The sequence below is a fragment of the Pseudoliparis swirei genome, chromosome 23 (genome assembly GCF_029220125.1).
Source record: "Pseudoliparis swirei isolate HS2019 ecotype Mariana Trench chromosome 23, NWPU_hadal_v1, whole genome shotgun sequence".
Lineage (NCBI taxonomy): Eukaryota > Metazoa > Chordata > Actinopteri > Perciformes > Liparidae > Pseudoliparis > Pseudoliparis swirei.
The window spans coordinates 11,442,321-11,463,087 of NC_079410.1; the positions used below are offsets into that span (position 1 = coordinate 11,442,321).

Consider the following 20,767-nt stretch of genomic DNA (forward strand, 5'->3'; position numbering starts at 1 on the left):
GCAGTGTTAATCATTGTGTAGTAAGTCTTCTCTGAACCTTTTATATACTGACAAAAAACATGATGAGTACGTTCTTCTTTAGCTCTGTGCAGTGTAGTACATTGTACTTGCATACTTGTACTTGTTGATTTTGAAGCTGTATTGTGACAGGTGACCAGAATTAGTTTGATAGCGATGTGAAGTGCTTTCCCTTCTGCCTTTTGAAAAACTAAAGGGAAGATCTACCTCTTTCTGCTGCGGGGGGAGTACTTCCCTCACCCGGTGGACAGCCATGCTGTCTGCCAGCGCTCTTTGTCACTGGCGAGTGACACGATATATGTCTGTTTGTGTGCCCTCTAATATGTGGTGCTGTATATAGGACAATTTTATATTTCTACTTATATGTACATTTTTGTTGTTGTATTAAATAAATGTTACCTGAACACAACACATTGGTCTGTGAGGTTCTAATTTATTGTCTGATGTAATAGTCCCCGCGGGTTTATTAAATATATAACTTTGTAATAAACTTCTTTTCTTTGGGATATTATCCAGAATCATCCAAAGGGAAGAAGTGATTAGCGCTATCACAGTCCATCGAGTGAGCAGACATTGAACTTACACTGTTTTTAGTTTTTAGTTTTTAGTGTGCACATTAGATATACATTATCACCTCACGTACATTAAAAAAAACATTTTCGGTGGACGAGACCTCCTCAGTCTCCCTGTGCTTGAAATGTTGATGCTGAATATAGACACATTGCCATGTGCTGCCAGCTTGAATGACTTGGTCAGATACCCGGAGACATGTGTGAACCTTTGGTTGTTAGGAAAACAGGCGGGCCAGGATCAAGCTGAATAAATGACACCCCCTACTGGCAAAATAACAACACAGGCAAACTACCCCCACATTGACCACATGTGTGTTAGTATCGTACTGGCCCAAGTACTGTGCAAGTGAGACTGGTTCAGTTCATAAGGAGTTTATTTTGTATTTCATTATGTAAGAACACATTTGATCATTCAGTGGTAACTGTGCTGGGAAACAGCTGTGGGTGTGGGGAGAGCAGTGTTTAGGGCTGGATAAAGGGTGGGGAGGCCGATGGGGGCAAAGTGCAGATGAAGTGGAAGTGGTCAGTTAGACTGCTTGGGTCAGCACAGATTACAGGAAACCAGATGACAGCAACTCATCCGCATCACAATCTCCAGAACTTGGCTTCAAACTAGAGCATTCAGTGCTATTTGGCTTTTATCGTAGTTTGAATTATACAAAGCTGAGATCAGTTTAAAATGCAAAGCCAGAAAAACAGGCAGCACCAATGACATCACAGAGTCTGGATTTGGTTGCAATGATGACTTCATTCATGGTTTATTCAAATTCCTGATCAACAGCCTCTGTGCAAAACGCTGTCGTATTGAGTTAGTCACAGCCTGCAGTTGTTTCAAAATCAATTTAAATTATGCAGCTCTTTTGTAGACAGGTGTGGATGCAAATCCAACTGGCCAGACAGTCAAATTAAATCACAGGCAAAAGTGAAATATAATGTAGTCTAAGTGTAGATATTGTTGTAAAAATTGATTTGATGAGAAGCTGTTCAATGTAATCACTCAGATACTTGAGAGTACATGGGACTGACACACACACCAAACACCGATTGTTTTTTATTATTATTTCTGGATGAAGATGAATATAGACATTGCCAAAAATATATTACAAAACATTTTTCTATCCCCCTAAGAACTTCCCACATCCTCTTATTCTCCTGTTTCTTTTTCTTTCGCAAAGGTCAGTCAACAAATGTCAGTCTTATAGATGACAAGAACTTTTTACAAAATGTGTTTTAATGTGTATTTCACTAACTAATACCTCGCTACATCAACACAGCACCTGTGAATCTGTGAAGCCATCGCTCTCCCATTTAGTTTTCAGATCAAACCCAATGACTTCCTGTTGGAGGCAGCAGCTTTATAACAACATATTTTCAGAATTATTATGCAACAAATAATGATTGCTTGGGGAACAAATCTCTAGACTAGGACCCACTGTTTTGTGAGCACATTGTGCATGGTTTTATTGCTATAATTGTTTTCAATTTAGGCTGAAAGCACCAACCGATCGCTTTTCCCCAGCCATTACTGGTCAATTTGTGTTTTACTGAGAAAATGGTTGGGGTTTCTATGGAAACAGTAACTGCATCCAATTGACGATGTCAGAGCCTCTACCCCGTCTGAGGTCACTCACAGATAATTTTATTATACAACACTTCTCGTGAAAGCAGCAAGAATTACATGCCTCAGTGAATACATAGACAATTGGAAGAAATGTGTTCTCTTTATTCACCATCACTGCAGTTCATGTTTATAAAAAAATAGATACAGATTGAACACAAAGAATTTCTCAATTGGGTTGCCCTATTGGTGCTATAGGTATAGGCTATGAAATATATGACCTTTATTTAACCAGGTAAAATCAATAGTATAATCAAATATATATATATATATATTTTTAACATACAAAAACCCTTTCTTCTACTCTTTTTTACAGACTATCATTCAGTGAAAGAGTTGAACAAAAGCTACTTCAGGTGATGATGACATTGGGAGAGCTGCAGATCAATAGTGAGCCTGAAAGGAATAAACGATTACTACTGAAGTTCACTCTGCTCCATTGTTACCATCGTTTTAATTATTTAATAATTCCGGCAATTTACACAAAGGCAGCTGCATCAGAGGACAAACCACCAGGGTTTTTGATTTTTTTGATATCTCTGCTCAAATACCTATGAATTTATATATTTTTCTTTGTTTGACTGTGTGATGTGAGAAAGGGCAATTTAACTGACAATACGATTTCTTATTGTGCTTCATTACAATGAACACATCAATAACCTTATTTGCTCCACCAATGTTTTCATTATTTTCATTTTACTCACGCATACTTGTGCTGTGAATTTCTCTTAATAAACCCTACCACTATTATAGCAATTGAATATGTACTTCCCGACAGATATTCTGTGGCACGGTGTGCAAATGCTTATGTGCAATGTGCATACCATGCTATGTTAATCTCCAACCTTGTTAAAACTTCTGGTTCAGTCATTCACTTCATTATCAGCTGTCCAGGGCTGTTAGGCCACCCTAACTCTGTAATATTTTGGGGGCAATTGTAGAGACAAAATATCATTAAATCCCTTGTAAATTAATCAAAAGGGATTTATAAGCATTCTGACCATAATGTGGGGAATCTCAAATAAAATGTACATACATTATTATTAAACGGATTGATGGATAAATAAAACGTTACGTTTTTTATTTGTACTAAATGTTTTTTTGTCAGTTTAGCCACAAATAGTAAAAAATCCAATAACGCTAGTTTCAAGGACAGTATTTGTTTTGCTATTTTCATCAAACATGTGCTATCTCACTATCTCACTGTGCCCAGGACAAACACAGGACGGATTCCAGGTAAAGGACAGGACAGGTACGAGGATCCGGTGTTCAAAGTACTTTCTGTGCTTATTTTCGGAATAGTTCCCGTATTGCGATAATACAAATTCATCTCTGGGTCTTTTCGATGCTGTCCCTTTAAACAGGGTACCTTTAAACTGCATTTCCTGTTGAACTACATTTCCCACAATCTACACTAAATAGGTGGGTCTCTAGACTGTCTTCAGAACCAGGTCAACCAATCACATACATTCACTGGCGAGCGCGTAGTTCGAAATTGAGTTATTTTGTCCAATAATCTTGGAATATTTTCCAGTTTATAAAATATGGCCAATCGGTACTACTGTTCTTGGTGCTGGCCAATCACAGGGCTACTATATGGCAGATAGGCGTCACAAGGTCGGACCAATCAGATTGAATCTTGTGTTTAAACGGAGAGCGCGGGCGGTCCTAGAGTAGATCTGGGGCGGGTCCAACAATTGAGGACGCGTGCTTGAATTTTGAATTCAGGCAACAGCTAACAACTTGTAAAGATTCTTGCCAACTACTACACGCAGCAGAGGCAGCGAGCACTGTTGTAACACTGTATAGCATAAGCTGCGTTTATATATCCTTTAAGTCTGTTTGTGTGTTCACATTAGCTAGTATCGCCGTGACGTTTACATCGCTGCTGAGTGCTTTAGCTACAGGCGAAGCTGTTTGTGGAGAGATCGCTGCACTTGCGATGAAAGCGGGAGGTAAGTAACTTTAGTCAACTTAAACTAGCTCTTACTACCATAACTGTGGGCATGACTTGATGTAAGGTGAGTGTTTGTGAACGTGCGTTTAATAAATTATCACTTTGACAGAGTTAATGCCGGTTTACCAATTCCTAGCCAACTCCAATGTTAACCAGTACAACGTTAGTTAGCTAATCCTGGATACCTCTGGAAGTAACTAACGTTGATTTTAAATGGCGTAAAGCTGGCAATGTTTGAATAACGTGTGTCCCGTGTGTTAGTGTATGCATTTGTGGTGATTAGAAAGCAATGAAATAGCTCATGTTAGCCCAGTCGTAACCTGACGTTAGTGGCGTTTGAATCGCAGGAGGGAAATTTGGGCGCTCACTTGGTTTTGACTCTGTCAGCTGCTCGTCGTTAGCTGTTAAGCTCACAACACTTTCTGTATATGGCGATGTTGTAAGATTATTATGATACTTTCGATGAATCTTCTTTCCATGAATTTAAACATTTGCGTATTCAAAAAGAGGGTTTGACTGGACCACCCGGAGATGCTTTACGGTAGGCTTTTTTTTTTAATGTGGAGCCATAACCTGCCCCTTCACATGTCTCACTGCCAGCCGGCACAGTGACCGGCTTCTGCCTTGTTTTAAGTGAAGTGCAAATATTTATGTGACCGTAATGTGATAATTAGTTTGTGGACCTTGCACGAAGATGTGAAATGCTTTTGGATGATTGTGTGTGTGTTTATGTGCGCACTTCAAATGTGTTTAACTGCACCCACTATGGGAGCCATGCCAAAGTATTGTGAACTTGTTCTTGACATGTCTAACTTTGATCTACCCTTTCTGTCTTTAGTCCACTGCCGTTGTTCAAAATGCTACTCTGTCCCGGCACGGAAACGTGTGCGTAAGCGAACTCCAGCCCTCACCTTGCTGTCTCTACCTGAGGAGGTCCTCCTCTGTGTGCTCCAGTGCCTCTCCGCAGAGGACCTGCTGTCTGTCAGAGCGGTGAGTTAACCTTCTAGACACGGTAACACTACTACCCAACCTGTAGCCTTTCTGTGCCATGTCATCCCAGATTTGTGATTGACTAATTGTCTTGACTTCTACAGGTTCACTCCCACATGCGGGACATTGTTGACAACCACTCCAGTGTATGGGCCAGGGTCAGTTTCAAGGACACATGGCCATCCCCCAACACCTTATGGCTTTTTGAGAGGTACAGTCACTTCTGTCAAATACAAAAAAAAGCTCCGCTCCTGGAAAAAGGATGTGTTTTTCTCTTTCGTCTGCATGAGTTCTTACCTGAAACATCTATCTTCTTTCAGAGCTGCCGATAAAGGGAATTTTGAAGCTGCTGTGAAGCTAGGGATTGCTTATTTGTACAACGAAGGACGTAAGTTAAGCACTACACAATTATCTTATGAGCATTCCGTTTAAATTATGGCAAATGTAACTAGGAAATGAACCTCATCACGTGTGCCTTGTCTACCTCCACCAGCGTTGTTGAGTGATGAGGGGCGAGCTGACGTATGTGGTCGCAAGGCGTCCCACTTCTTCAGCCTGGCTGAGAGCCTGCGCTCTCCCAAGACGGATCCCTTCATCTGGGTGTTTATTCGTCCCCCGTGGTCGCCCACCGGCAGCTGCTGCAAGGCCGTGGTGTTTGACCGTCTCAAGGCTGAATGTGACAGTAATGTGGTAGGTTTGGCTTTCCCCATTTAAGAGGATATGAAAACGTGTTTCCCTTTTAACCAACATCTGTGGACAATTGGGCTGCATTCAATTTTAGCACTAATAATTGCCAAATGTTACTTTTCTGTTCATTAATGCAAATATGAGCTCAGTGGTCGTGACGATACGATCAATGTGACTGCATTTGCAAAACCGGCCACATTTCTGCTTTCCTCCAACTGATAAAAGTTGTTTTCATCTTCAATGCTTTTGTTATGACACCAAATAAAGCTGAACAAGGTTGACCTTTTCTTGCTCAGTGGAAATGCTGCCATGGCTTAAAATGAACAGAAACATCAACATTATTCATGACTGCATTGATAATAACAGAAAGGTGTAGAGCAGAATGCGGAGTATTTATAAGGTAGCTCATTCTAATTGTATCAAGTATGTGTTTATCAATGTATCCCCCCCTCTTACTTTCTACAGGAGAAGAGAGGACCCTTGTTGCACTGTTTGGCCAGAGTGTTGCAGCTGTTTGAAGTGAGTGTAAAAGAGTCTGTTTGGGTGTGATGAACCAAGTTTCTATTTGCCTCAAATCGAAGTGTATAGCTCACGGAGGCTGTTCGACTAGTTATTAACAGCACAGACGTGGCCACTCGTTTTCTGCTTCTTTTGTATCACGCCACTGTTGCAACCATCCATGTTGATTGTTTTTACTTGCAACCCTGGTGTGCTTTGTTCTTTTGATAGTATGATAAATCACTTCCATTGAACTCTGGTTTGTTTTTCGGTATCATGTCACACAAGTGTTTTGTCTGGACGAGAACATGTTGGACCCTTTTTGTTAGCATCCAGAAACATAACACTTTGTTTCGTAAGATTTTTCACTCACACCTGGAACCGTGTTGCCTTTTCCAGGGCAATGAAAGACGCTCTGATGCCATATCCATGTTGGAGGAGTCGTCACAGGCTGGCTGTCTACAGAGCTCCTACATTTTGTGGGAGCACAACCGGAAAGCAGCTGTGAGTGTGAATCTCTATTTGGTTTTTTTAATTGGTTATATTGGGATAAATACACCTTATCTTTTAGGCTACTGTAGTTTCTCCATGTCAAGAGTTTATAATTGCATTCAATTGATTCAAAGACTGAAATGATAACGTTTTTATTTTTATTTATTGCTAGTAGCAATTATATTAATTTGAAAAATTAATTCAAATAAGAGGTTAATGGTTTTTAAAATAAAAAAATTATATATTAATTTCAGATGGCAGATCCAGGCAGGTACCTCCAGTGTATCCGAACCCTCAGGGACTATGCTGGCAAAGGATGCTGGGAGGCACAGGTGTGTGTGTGTATATGATTGAATTTGACAGAACATTGCTAGTATATTAATGCAGCAAGATGATTTAATGAATTATTGTGCTTTTTCAGTCTTGCGATGGCCTTCTTTGTCTTTATTTGCCCTCGGTGCTTCACTGTCATGCAAAAGACAGATGTGTTTTTATCTTTTGATGGCTTTTCATCTCATGTTTGTTTCATTTCTAACTCCTATTTGTCCAGAATTTGAAGTTCTTATTGGCGCATATCTGCCAGTGTCAAGAGGCCGTGACAGTCCATTGTGTTGTTTTATTTGTTGCCTTTATGAAGCCCAAGCTGAACCATTGACTCAAATGCGACTCATGAATATCACAACCTCTGTAATGATGGCAGAAAATTGCAGTACTTTACTGTATTGTTTATAGTGTGATCAAATTCAATAACCTGTCAAGCCATTCTGAAACATTTGTTTCACAAATTGTCTTGTCTTTCCTCAGCTCTCCTTGGCTAAAGTATGCAGCAGTGGGAATCCGCTGGGTCTGGAGTCAAAAGCCTGCTCTGACTTGGTGGCTCAGCTTTTCGGTTCCTCGAACCCGACATCACGGCACTGCACTCAGGGCATCCTGAGGCAAGGCATCAAGGACACCATGAGGTAGAAAGAAACAGAAACTCCATCGTTACTGGCATGATCACAAATCATTCTAGTCTTATCCGTCTCTAGACAATTGATTGTTAGTCATTGAGATGACTCGCTGTGTTTCGCTCATCTTGGCGTTCTTTAATTGCATTTCTAAGGAGTAGATGTAACGGAACACCAGCATGAGTGGTTTCTCTGAAAATGAAGTCGCGCCTTTTTCCCTGGCGAACGTGCATAGCCTTTAGGGATTTAAACATTTTTAAGATCAGATGATGTCTACTTGTTTAGAACCTCCACAAGCCAGTCCAACAGTAAATATATACTTTCATGTAAAAGGTCTGTGCACACCAAGTGATAAAATAAATAGAAGCCAGGACCACTATTCGGACACACGGGCTACATTAAAAGTATATAACATCCGCGGATGTTTCTGCTGCAGCACAACGCTTCCACTGTGATCAACTGGCTACACCAGGCATGCGAGCAGTTTGCTGCTTATCCATATGCTCTAGAGCAGGCCTATTCAACTAGCGGCCCGCGGGCCGGATACGGCCCGTTTGAGTTTAACTACGGCCCGCAAGACTGCCTGCAAATCAGTATAGCTTGGTAAGAAAAAATAAAGCTGACGGACACGCCTCTTTTATACATTGAGACATCTAACCCAGAGCCATTGAGTTTCACTGTTGCCTCAACCAAACCTGTATGGTTACATCTTTATGTTACGCACCCGTGTTGGTTGCCGGTGTTCCACCCCTACTGGTTTTCAAACCTACTGGTTTCCCTGCGCGTGCGTTGTGTTCTCTTAACATCTGCAGCCGGGCTCTGTCTCGCTCACCAGATTCGTCACACATTCACAAACATATTGCTGGAGATCTTCAAGCCACCCTTCATATCCATTTGGGCGATTACGATTGTATAAGTGAGCAGTGCATCACAGCCACGTATGAAGAAATACATTTTCGAAAAAATAAAAAGATCGCCCGACCTGGTTTCGATCCCTTTCACGCAAAAGGAGTCTACATTCAAAGACACGCAGTCTGTGCGCTGCGCCACCAGATATTAGTTTCATCCCAAGTCATTTATATATTGGGCGGCTGTAGCTCAGTGGGGTAAGAGGGCCGTCCTTCAACCGCAAGGTTGTGGGTTCGATCCCCGCTCTCCCTATTAGTTGCAAGTTGAAGTGTCCTTGAGCAAGGCACTGAACCCCCAGCTTCACTGCAGCCCACTGCTCCTTAATAACTAAGGATGGGTTAAATGCAGAGAACTAATTTCCCCTTGGGGATTAGTAAAAGTGTATATTATTATATTGATCCATTAAGTCACATTTCTTATGTTTTCATGGGAACAGTTTGGTTGAAGGGATCTGAAACAACTGGTTACCTTGAGCGGATATTTACACTTTGAAACATGTTTATAGTGATGCTTGTTCGCAACACTTTTGCCACACAATACCGACGCATTTTCGTGTGTGACTGTTTACCTGTGGAAATATACATTACTGTTTTTAATTTTTAGCCATTATTTGATCAATATTCTGTGCGGCCCTCATACCCCCGTGATTTTCTTATTCGGCCCACTTGCTACTGAAGTTGAATAGCCCTGGTCTAGAGACATACAAATAGGCCGTCTTTATCTGCATGAAAATGAGTCAAAGTTTCTATATATATATATATATATATATACACATACTTAAAATAAACTACCGCTATAAAGGAAATGACTAACACTGAGAATATTGGCAGTTTGGTCTTGCAATTTTCTCTTTGCATTTATTTTTACCAGAACCAGGAGGCAGTTCCTTAGTTACGGTATCTCTTACACAGCTTGCCGTAGTCTGCTCAAACTCTGGAAAAGTTGAAGATTCACAGCGCTCTGCTGGGTCCAAAAAGGGAAATGACAATCTCACTAACCGGCCACCATACGTACGCTGCATGTGTAGCCAGTAAAAAGATACTTCTGCCGCACATCGGCTCCTCGAAGAGTCCGCTTCAGTTACCTCTTCAATGGCCTGGCTGTGAGGCATGCCGGTTAAAGATGTCAATCTTTGGCCTCTTGTTGCACTGTATACACAGCAATACCGTTTTTTCTATATTTCTTTTAAACACTAGAATTTGTATCTATTTTTTTTTTAGTTCACACTAACTTAATTTACTCGTCTGCCTGTCAGATACATCCTGGTGGACTGGCTTGTGGAGGTGACCACTATGAAGGATTTCTCCAGCCTGACGCTGCATGTGACGGTGGGTTGTGTGGACCGCTACCTGGCAATGCGCTCTGTCCCCAAGGCTCGCCTCCAGTTATTGGGAATCGCCTGCATGGTAGTTTGTACACGGTGAGAACGCACATAAGCCTATTTTCTTAAATGTTTCTATGTTTTACTTTTAATAAAACCATTGTTATACAGGTTTTTTTGGCTCTTTTGGGAAGTTTGAGATATTTTCTAGCTTTAAATCAAGGATCCTTTTTTCTTTTTAATTGTTTTTTAAATTTTCTTCAGCTATGTCAGTAAAGAAATCCTGACCATACGTGAAGCTGTCTGGCTCACAGACAACACGTACAAATATGAGGACCTGGTTCGAATGATGGGGGAGGTTGTCGCTGTGCTGGAGGGAAAGATCAGGGTGAGTACAATAATATAGATGCATACAGAGTAAACTCAGGGGTATCATTCAATGACTCCAGCAAAATTTGATTTTACTATGTAAATTATTGGTGCCAATACTGTAACTGAATTGAAACCGTTCCAATCTAAAGAGTGAGTTCATGCCCTTCCCCTCAGAGCCCCACACTGCTGGACTACGGTGAGGTGCTACTGTCTCTGCTCCCTCTGGAGAGGCGGACCTCTCACCTATTCAGCTACATCTGCGAGCTGTCGCTGCTCTACTCTGCTCTCGCCACACCACCACCTTCCAAACTGGCCTGCGCTGCACTACTGCTGACACGAGCTCTCCATCACTATGGTAATAACACTCACGGACACACACGACGAGCACTGTATCACCCTTTAAACGCAGACGAGGAGTGCAAATGCTCTTTTTTTTTTTACTAATATAATTTACAGCCCTAGTTGAGTGTTTAAACTGAATGTTCCCCATGACTTATCTCTACTGTCTCATCTCTGCAGCTCCCCTCTGGCCCAGCCAGTTAGTTGACTACACAGGCTTCTCCAAGGAAAACCTGGCCTCCCTGTCTGTGCTGCTGTATGTTAAGTGGTATGTGTCTTGAGTTGACTGATAGTCACACAATGTATTTCTCATCATCCTCCTGCTGCTCCATCACCCAGTCTGTCGGGTCACATTCAGCACATGCAGCTCTTTACCGTTTCCTTTGTTCAGTTCAAGTGATGTCGTGCTATCATGGCCCTGTAAGAGGGTCACCCAGCAAAGAAATCTATTCTTAAAAGCCATTTCAAACTACACTTAATTTGTTGTCAGCGGGTTAAGTCTCTCCTCATCTCTATAACAAATTAGTAAATTTAGGTTATTGTAAATAAAATAGAAATCTGTTGACCTACGACATCCACTGCATTTCCGAAAAAATAGTTAGACATGTTAGTTTATTTCATTCAACCATTCATTTACTGTACAGCAGCTTTTCACAGCCCATATTCTGGACGGGTAAACACAGATATATTTTTACTTTAAGCTGTAGAAAATGCCGTAAAAAAAAAAAAAGCTCCATTCCATTTTCAGATTGTTACTATACGTCATGCTTTCCCTTCATGGAAAGAGTTATAAAGAAAGTGATTGGTGATTTGTACACTTTTCCGCATGCTCGTACAGCCACATTGACAAGATTTAAGATTGTTTATAATGTCTGGTGACCAAGAAAATGGATGGCCCTCAAGGTATAAAAGCAAACGTGGAGCCCAGAGAGCTGCAGAGCCATAAGAGACTACAGGAATATTATGGACTGGAGATCCGGGGGTGGAGGGGGTGGATTTGGGGGGGGTGAGACCATTAGTGAATCACCGAATGAGTCACAGAAACATGCCTCAGGGTCAGTCACTTTGATAGGTGAGCATTGTATCGACAAACTGTAATCCTCAAAAGGACAAGAAACAAGATTTGTCCCCAAGAGTTGATTATAAGGATGCAGCAAGCAAAGGGGATCAAACAAAGGGGATCAAACTCACTCATTGTCTTTGTTTCCCCCTCACTCTCTCTGTCTCCTCAGTTTCAGTGAAGATGTTCCCAAAGATTACAGGCATGTATCTCTAACTGGGGTTAAACAACGGTTTGAAGATGATTCCTTCCAGCAAATCAGTAAAGAAAAGGTACTTAAAAAAATATAAATTGTTGCCAGTATATGATCACAACACACAATGTTTTTAATTGTAGCACAGCATGTCTCTAAATAGTTGTCTGAAACTGGTTATTAATATATTTTCATGGCTTCCACAAGGTGATGGATTTTAAAGAGCTGTGTCAGATCTTGGAGATTCCTGAGGTGGATCCTCAGATGGAGCCTCCCAGCCCCACTGGTCAACCAGCAGACTTCCACACCTTCCTGGCCTCTCCGTCCGGCACCAACAAGAGGTAAACCAGTGACCGACACACAAATTCCCCATCACAATCAGGGTTTTTCCTGCATAGAGAAAATTTGGGCGCGCGCCTACGCTGTTTTCCCGAGCGCCTATGACAAATCCTGAGCGCCTAAGGCAAAAGAAAGTCTGCGATGGAAAAAAAAGAAATAAAATATGTGTTCATCAGGTGCATGTCAGCGAGTATGTTTCAAGTCGGCGACAGTCGAACCCTCGTTCTGTTTTGATCAATAGTAATCGAGTTCAGTGTTTCTTCTAGGTTTACAGCTAGCCATGTTGCTAAACTTAATTTAACACTGAGGTGTGCGCGCATCACGGCTGAGCGAGGCGCGCGCCGGCATCGGAGCTCTGGCGCGCGCGAGCCGAGAGGAGTTGTTGACGGGGGGTAGACAAAAATTACAGGGTGACAGGTGGTCAGATTTCACCCTGTTATAATGGTAGGGGAAACACTGGAGTTGATAAGCGTGTCTTCTTGTCTGATCAATATGGAACTGTGAGGTGCGCGACTTGACAGAGCGGCCAGCTGCTGATCACTCACTCAACAGCCCGACGTGCATGATGTATATGGAGGACTCAAAATGACTTAAGTATAAATAAATAAATGCATGAATAAATGCTTAAATAAATGTATAAATAAATATAGGAATTAATAAATATCAGTTATAAATCAGCAGGACATCATTAAATAAATATATCTCTACATTTCTGTATTTCTTCATTTATTTATTTATTTCTACTTAAGTCATTTTAAGTCCTCCATAGATGCATAGATGTTGCGCGCAATTTTTTTTTGGGAGCACCGAAAACCCATTTTGACCCAGGAAAAACCCTGACAATACATTAGAGCGAGGTGTGTGTGTGTTTGCATGTGTTTAGACAAAATATTACAGCATGTATGCTATGTTGCATAATGCAATATACTTCTGCTATCCCATAGACATTTTTCTTTTTCTTTATCAAGTCGTCCTCTTGTGAGAAATCTCAAACTTGCTTTACTTGCATGGCTTTCTAATGGCACAGGGCTACTTTGACTTTTAATCCCATTTGTTTTACGGTGTTATCCAATATAGGATTGTGTGGAGAACACACAATTTAGCATTTGCTGTATTTTTTTTGTGGCTAATATACTGTATTGCATTTGATTGACAGAGCCGCAAATTTACTCTATCACGGTGATATGGCGCCGTACGTGATGGCGGCTGTGTTGCGAGCTCCCGGATTTTGTAGTAGTTTTTTGTTATTTATTCTTCTTATTGCGACTATTTTTGCACAAAACGTTAGCAGCCAGTTAACGTACGACAGATGCACACTTCTGGAGATTGGATCGGCAGTTGCTCGCCGCCTACCAGAGTTTTTCAACTCTTACTCGGACGTCCCGCCAGGAACAGTAGCGGACCTATCTAGGTGCATTTTAGGCGCGATCTCACGCATAAGCGTCGCCCGACGGAGGAAGCGAGCTGGCGTGCTGGTTAGGCTGAGGCGTCGAGCCAATCGACCCCACTACCCACCATTTTACTGGCAAATGTACAGTCTTTGGACAATAAGCTATCGAGCTCAGGCTCGTATTCAATTCCACCGGGAAACTAAGGACAACTGCATCATCTGCCTTACGGAGACATGGATGTCGGAGGAGGTTACCGACTCAGCCATCGAGCCGGCAGGATTTTCCGTCCACCGCGGACAGAACAAAGACTCTCTCTGGTAAAGATCGTGGAGGGGTATGTCTCATGATAAACAGATCTTGGTGCAACCAAAGTCATGTACATACTCTCAAGTCGTTCTGTTCCCCGGACCTGGAGTACCTAATGCTCATGTGTCGACCATTCTGGCTACCGCTGGAGTTTACAGCAGTCACCGTAACTGCTGTGTACATTCCGCCTCAAGCTAACACGGACATAGCGCTGAAGGAACTCTACGGGCGATCAGCGAGCAGGAGTCGGCACACCCGAGGCTGCTTTCATTGTGGCGGGGACTTCAACAAAGCGAACCTGAAGAAAGTTCTCCAAGTTCTACCAACACATAAAAGCAACACGAGGGGAGGATTCTCGACCACTGCTACACTCCCTTCCGGGATGGATACAAAGCCCTCCTCCGCCCACCGTTCGGCAAAACGGACCACCGCTCCATCCAACTACTCCCGCCTACAGGCAGAGGCTTAAGCAGCAACCAATCGCTGTGAAGGAAGTGGCGCTGGTCGGACCAATCGAGTCTATGCTACAGGACTGTTTTGAGCGTGCTGACTGGGATATGTTCAGGGTCGCGTCGGACAACAACGTCAGTGAGTCGCGTCCTCAGTCACGGGTTCATCAAGAAATGCATAGATGACGTTGTTCCTACCAAGTCGGTTCGGTTATCCCAACCAGAAACCGTGGATAAATGGCGATGTTCGCGCTGCACTCCGCCGCGTAACACCGCCTTTGACTCGGGAATATGGCGGAATACAAAGAGCCGCTCGACCTCCGTAAGACCATCGGCTCTGCCAGCGGGAGTTCAGGAACAAGGTGGAGGAAAAGCTCAAGAGCCATGACGTGAGAGGTGTGTGGAAGGGCTACAGACAATCACGGACTTCAGAGGAAAACCAGCGGTGAAGAGAACTCCTCTACCTCCCTCCCAGGCGAGCTAAATACATTCTTTGCTCGGTTCGGCGTGAACGGCAGCCCGCCGAAGGCAGCGCCGCCGAGGAGACCAGCCTGCTGATCATCTCAGAGGCTGGCGTGCGCAGAGCCTTCAAGCGGGTGGACATCCGGGCGGCAGGTCGACCACATCCCGGGGCGCGCCCTCAGAGCATGTGCAGACCAGTTGGCAGGAGTCTTGCAGACATCTTCAACCTCTCCCTGTCCCAGGCTGTTGTTCCTGAGAGCTTCAAGATGTCCACCATTGTGCCTGTCCCCAAACACCCCAAGGTAACCTGCCTGAATGACTGGAGACCCGTAGCCCTCACCTCGATTGTCAGTAAATGCTTGAGAGGTTGGTGCTATCATGGCCCTGTAAGAGGGTCACCCAGCAAAGAAATCTATTCTTAAAAGCCATTTCAAACTACACTTAATTTGTTGTCAGCGGGTTAAGTCTCTCCTCATCTCTATAACAAATTAGTAAATTTAGGTTATTGTAAATAAAATAGAAATCTGTTGACCTACGACATCCACTGCATTTCCGAAAAAATAGTTAGACATGTTAGTTTATTTAATTCAACCATTCATTTACTGTACAGCAGCTTTTCACAGCCCATATTCTGGACGGGTAAACACAGATATATTTTTACTTTAAGCTGTAGAAAATGCCGTAAAAAAAAAAAAAGCTCCATTCCATTTTCAGATTGTTACTATACGTCATGCTTTCCCTTCATGGAAAGAGTTATAAAGAAAGTGATTGGTGATTTGTACACTTTTCCGCATGCTCGTACAGCCACATTGACAAGATTTAAGATTGTTTATAATGTCTGGTGACCAAGAAAATGGATGGCCCTCAAGGTATAAAAGCAAACGTGGAGCCCAGAGAGCTGCAGAGCCATAAGAGACTACAGGAATATTATGGACTGGAGATCCGGGGGTGGAGGGGGTGGATTTGGGGGGGGTGAGACCATTAGTGAATCACCGAATGAGTCACAGAAACATGCCTCAGGGTCAGTCACTTTGATAGGTGAGCATTGTATCGACAAACTGTAATCCTCAAAAGGATAAGAAACAAGATTTGTCCCCAAGAGTTGATTATAAGGATGCAGCAAGCAAAGGGGATCAAACAATGGGGATCAAACAAAGGGGATCAAACTCACTCATTGTCTTTGTTTCCCCCTCACTCTCTCTGTCTCCTCAGTTTCAGTGAAGATGTTCCCAAAGATTACAGGCATGTATCTCTAACTGGGGTTAAACAACGGTTTGAAGATGATTCCTTCCAGCAAATCAGTAAAGAAAAGGTACTTAAAAAAATATAAATTGTTGCCAGTATATGATCACAACACACAATGTTTTTAATTGTAGCACAGCATGTCTCTAAATAGTTGTCTGAAACTGGTTATTAATATATTTTCATGGCTTCCACAAGGTGATGGATTTTAAAGAGCTGTGTCAGATCTTGGAGATTCCTGAGGTGGATCCTCAGATGGAGCCTCCCAGCCCCACTGGTCAACCAGCAGACTTCCACACCTTCCTGGCCTCCGTCCGCACCAACAAGAGGTAAACCAGTGACCGACACACAAATTCCCCATCACAATCAGGGTTTTCCTGCATAGAGAAAATTTGGCGCGCCTCGCTGTTTTCCCGAGCGCCTATGACAAATCCTGAGCGCCTAAGGCAAAAGAAAGTCCGCGATGGAAAAAAAAGGTAAAAGAATATGTGTTCATCAGGTGCATGTCAGCGAGTATGTTTCAAGTCGGCGACAGTCGAACCCTCGTTCTGTTTTGATCAATAGTAATCGAGTTCAGTGTTTCTTCTAGGTTTACAGCTAGCCATGTTGCTAAACTTAATTTAACACTGAGGTGTGCGCGCATCACGGCTGAGCGAGGCGCGCGCCGGCATCGGAGCTCTGGCGCGCGCGAGCCGAGAGGAGTTGTTGACGGGGGGTAGACAAAAATTACAGGGTGACAGGTGGTCAGATTTCACCCTGTTATAATGGTAGAAACACTGGAGTTGATAAGCGTGTCTTCTTGTCTGATCAATATGGAACTGTGAGGTGCGCGACTTGACAGAGCGGCCAGCTGCTGATCACTCACTCAACAGCCCGACGTGCATGATGTATATGGAGGACTCAAAATGACTTAAGTATAAATAAATAAATGCATGAATAAATGCTTAAATAAATGTATAAATAAATATAGGAATTAATAAATATCAGTTATAAATCAGCAGGACATCATTAAATAAATATATCTCTACATTTCTTCATTTATTTATTTATTTCTACTTAAATCATTTAAAGTCCTCCATAGATGCATAGATGTTGCGCGCAATTTTTTTTTGGGAGCACCGAAAACCCATTTTGACCCAGGAAAAACCCTGACAATACATTAGAGCGAGGTGTGTGTGTGTTTGCATGTGTTTAGACAAAATATTACAGCATGTATGCTATGTTGCATAATGCAATATACTTCTGCTATCCCATAGACATTTTTCTTTTTCTTTATCAAGTCGTCCTCTTGTGAGAAATCTCAAACTTGCTTTACTTGCATGGCTTTCTAATGGCACAGGGCTACTTTGACTTTTAATCCCATTTGTTTTACGGTGTTATCCAATATAGGATTGTGTGGAGAACACACAATTTAGCATTTGCTGTATTTTTTTTTTGGCTAATATACTGTATTGCATTTGATTGAAATGCAATTTAGAAAAGTCACGTTGTAAATGTGACTGTTTTTGTTTTATTGGTATTGCACCTCCTTAATACTATTTTGTTGTATTTGATAGAGGTAACGCAATCTAACATGAAGTAATCTGTAATAAAGCAGGAAGTTAAATTAACTGATGGCATGTGGGACCAGAGAAAGACGCTATTAAAGCGACATACGGTTCTTGGCAATGGCGATGTAGAGAAAATCAGTTATCACAATATTGTTGACCCAATACCTCGATATTGTAGGGTTTAGTATTTGTCAAAAATAAACGGCCCCACCGTTCTCCTTGCTCATTTGGCAGTTCTGATCGTTGCCGAGTCTCCTGTAGTCCATAATGAGTGGACTTGTGAAACATCTTGTCCAGAGGGTGGTTGTTTGTGCCATCTGTGAGACGCTCCGGTGACTCACTGTAACACACGTGTCCACTTTCTCCCTAGGAGACGGGATGACGCCATGCAGGCCCACAGAGCCAGCTTTGTGGCCACACCCACAGCAGAGTTGTCCAATCAGGAGGAGACTCTGCTCGGTGACATATTGGACTGGAGTCTGGACACTTCCTCCTCCGGTTATGAGGCGGACCGGGAGGAAGAGAGCGAGGGAGAGAGAGACTGCAATTGTGAGTGTTGAGCAAAAGGGAAAGGTGCGGGGCACATTCATTCCAGTCTGTGTCCCAACAGTGTTTCTGCAAAGCCTATAAATGAACTAATGTTTATCTATAGAGGGGAGAATAATGCACACATTAGTCTCTCAGTACATTGTTCAGCATAATAAACCAGCACATATATTTAGGCATATTAGTCAGGCTTACTTTAATGGACAAATAACGATGCAGGATAGCAGCCATACATACAGTATTGGGGGCTGTAGTTTGTGTAAACTGTACAAAATAATGAATCGTTTTAAACCTGTGCATTTCTCTTTTAACAGCCTCCATGATACCCATCAAACTGCCCTCGCTGAATGACACAGACGAGAGACTAGAGCACTGCAGAGCTTTGTCCAGCGATGAAGACAGCTTCTCTGAAGTGGAAAAGGAGGTGAGCAAGGATTGCAAAGACGAGGAACCCCTTTCCTTCCCGACAGATCTTCACAGTTCAGGATACTCCTCTGTGCAGAGTGTTAGCCCCTCATCCACGAGCTCCTCCTCCACCCTCATGCCTTGCACATTCAAGACCGTTAACAGTTCCCTGGGCACGGCCTCCGCCAATGCCCAGCCAGGCTTCCGCCTTTTGGTGCCCATGCAGAGGCCCCGGGGCACCTCTACCAAACAGGTGAAGAGGAAGAACTCAGCAGCTCATAGTGGAGGTGAGGTGGAAAGAGAAGAGGAGGAAGGAGACGAGTATTCTGCCAATGCAGGGTTTTTGAGCCTATAGACGGGGGTTTTTCGACTGGCTGTTGCTCAGAGACCGCCTGCTCGGTTATCAACCTCCAGCACTTTTCTTCAGTTCTCAATGATGTTCCTCACTTCGGTTCGTCTGCACTGAGCTGTTAATTGCCAGAAGATCAAGAGACTTCCAAGAGGAAACAAACATTTGTTTGTTTCCTCTTGGGGGGAGAGGAAACAAACAAATTACCAGGAAACTTGCCTTTCTGTTGCATTTCATTTACACGTTTACAGGCATGGTCCAATAACATACCTCATGAACCAAGACGGTCTGCTCTAAAACCACTGGAACACGATTTGACTTTCCTCAGGAACATTTCTGTTTTTCAGGCTTCTACAACAATCTATCTCGAATCACGTTGGATAGTTGTAAAAGAAATGAAACTTTGGGCTTGTTTTTGGGGGGCGAAGAAGATGTTCATTGTTAAACTCGTATTGTACAAAAACTTAAAACATAGCTGACATATTATTGGGAATGTTTTTGGTTTCTGATATGCACTGTCTGTACAAGACTATCTTGTAGTTGGTGAATTTCATCAGTAGGTGACAAGTGTCATCTAGTTGATAAATATTTCTGCATCTGAAGCCTAAAAATACGATTGTATGAACTAATGTGTTCGGTTTTGTCCTTTTTAGTTCTACATGTGTTTGCCAAAGGTACTGTTGCAGTGTATTGTCAGGGGCGTCTACTTCAATAGAAACAGAACTGTGAAATTACTCTTAGTAGTCTGCGTCTTCTAGAGTGCATAAACCCCGGTTGTGCTGTTAAGAATCTTTTATCCATATTACCTGGAAACGGTCCTTTTTAGACCGAAAGCTTCAGTGTTCTCTGCATGGATGCAAGTGTGCGGATATCTATTCCACCAGTATGATCCATATTCCCCGAGAGACCGTTAGCACACTCATCCCATCGGGAACAACAGATTTTAACATGTTGGCTGATGAGATATTGACATTACATGCTGATAATGTAACTTACCAAGAATCAACAACTGGATGAGTTTTGTACAAACCTGAGCCGATCATCCAGATGTTTATTGCTACGCAGTCCTTAACTGTTCAACTCTAATGTAGCGAGGCACTCGACGCTGCATGAAACGTGCCGGTAGTGAGACGTTTGAGTCAACCCACTTTTCCTCCCATCTGAATTAGACCTCACACTTTTATCATCAGACGGAGGGCAATTCAATGAAATGTAACCTTTTCCCCACTTGAACAATCGATACTGAAGTGTTTTTGAGTGAATTTGCTTTTCCTTGGGAGAGAAAAAGAAATTCCGACACTAAAGGAAACGTTTTACCTGATGGGGTTTATAAAGTACTGTATTCCGAATCCAGTACACAGTACACGATGACTGTAAATAAAGTGTTAACTGTTATGCCAGGCTGGTTATAACCTACGTTTTTAAAATGTACATAGTACTATATGTATACGTGGAGAAAGACAAGGAACATGCCACTACTACTTGAAATTGTTTTCGCTTCATTCCAAAAAGGCAGTTCTCTTTGTGAAACTTGTTTTTCTACAGTGTTTGTGATGTGAATATGTAATTTTGTATTGAAATTAAAAAAAAGACATCATGCACGGTTTCTTTCAGTGTTAATTATTTTGCCACCACGCAATTAATTTGTAATTGGATAACTATTATTCTGATTAGAATATATTCTTCTTTTCCATAAAACACTCAGTTTCTTGTACTTAGAACTATCATATACTAGTTTGTTCACTGCACATCCTG

The 20,767-nt window shown here is 42.4% G+C and overlaps 1 protein-coding gene across 1 annotated transcript; it reads left to right on the top strand.

The window, feature by feature from the left end:
* Window positions 1-3,961: 3,961 nt before the first annotated feature.
* ccnf (cyclin F) lies at window positions 3,962-20,618 on the top strand. Its single transcript, XM_056407118.1, has 17 exons — window positions 3,962-4,163; window positions 5,004-5,155; window positions 5,260-5,366; window positions 5,476-5,543; window positions 5,649-5,845; window positions 6,308-6,361; window positions 6,740-6,844; window positions 7,087-7,164; window positions 7,637-7,791; window positions 9,944-10,108; window positions 10,274-10,397; window positions 10,556-10,736; window positions 10,901-10,988; window positions 11,953-12,052; window positions 12,181-12,314; window positions 18,083-18,261; window positions 18,573-20,618. The coding sequence occupies exons 1-17, from the start codon at window positions 4,151-4,153 to the stop codon at window positions 19,016-19,018; spliced, it is 2,346 nt and encodes a 781-aa protein (XP_056263093.1). The 5' UTR covers window positions 3,962-4,150; the 3' UTR covers window positions 19,019-20,618.
* Window positions 20,619-20,767: the final 149 nt, after the last annotated feature.

Excerpts from the sequence above, each read along its gene's own strand:
- ccnf (XM_056407118.1), top strand. Across the intron at positions 5,846-6,307 it reads CTGAATGTGACAGTAATGTG|GAGAAGAGAGGACCCTTGTT; the intron begins GTAGGTTTGGCT and ends TACTTTCTACAG. Across the intron at positions 18,262-18,572 it reads GGGAGAGAGAGACTGCAATT|CCTCCATGATACCCATCAAA; the intron begins GTGAGTGTTGAG and ends CTCTTTTAACAG.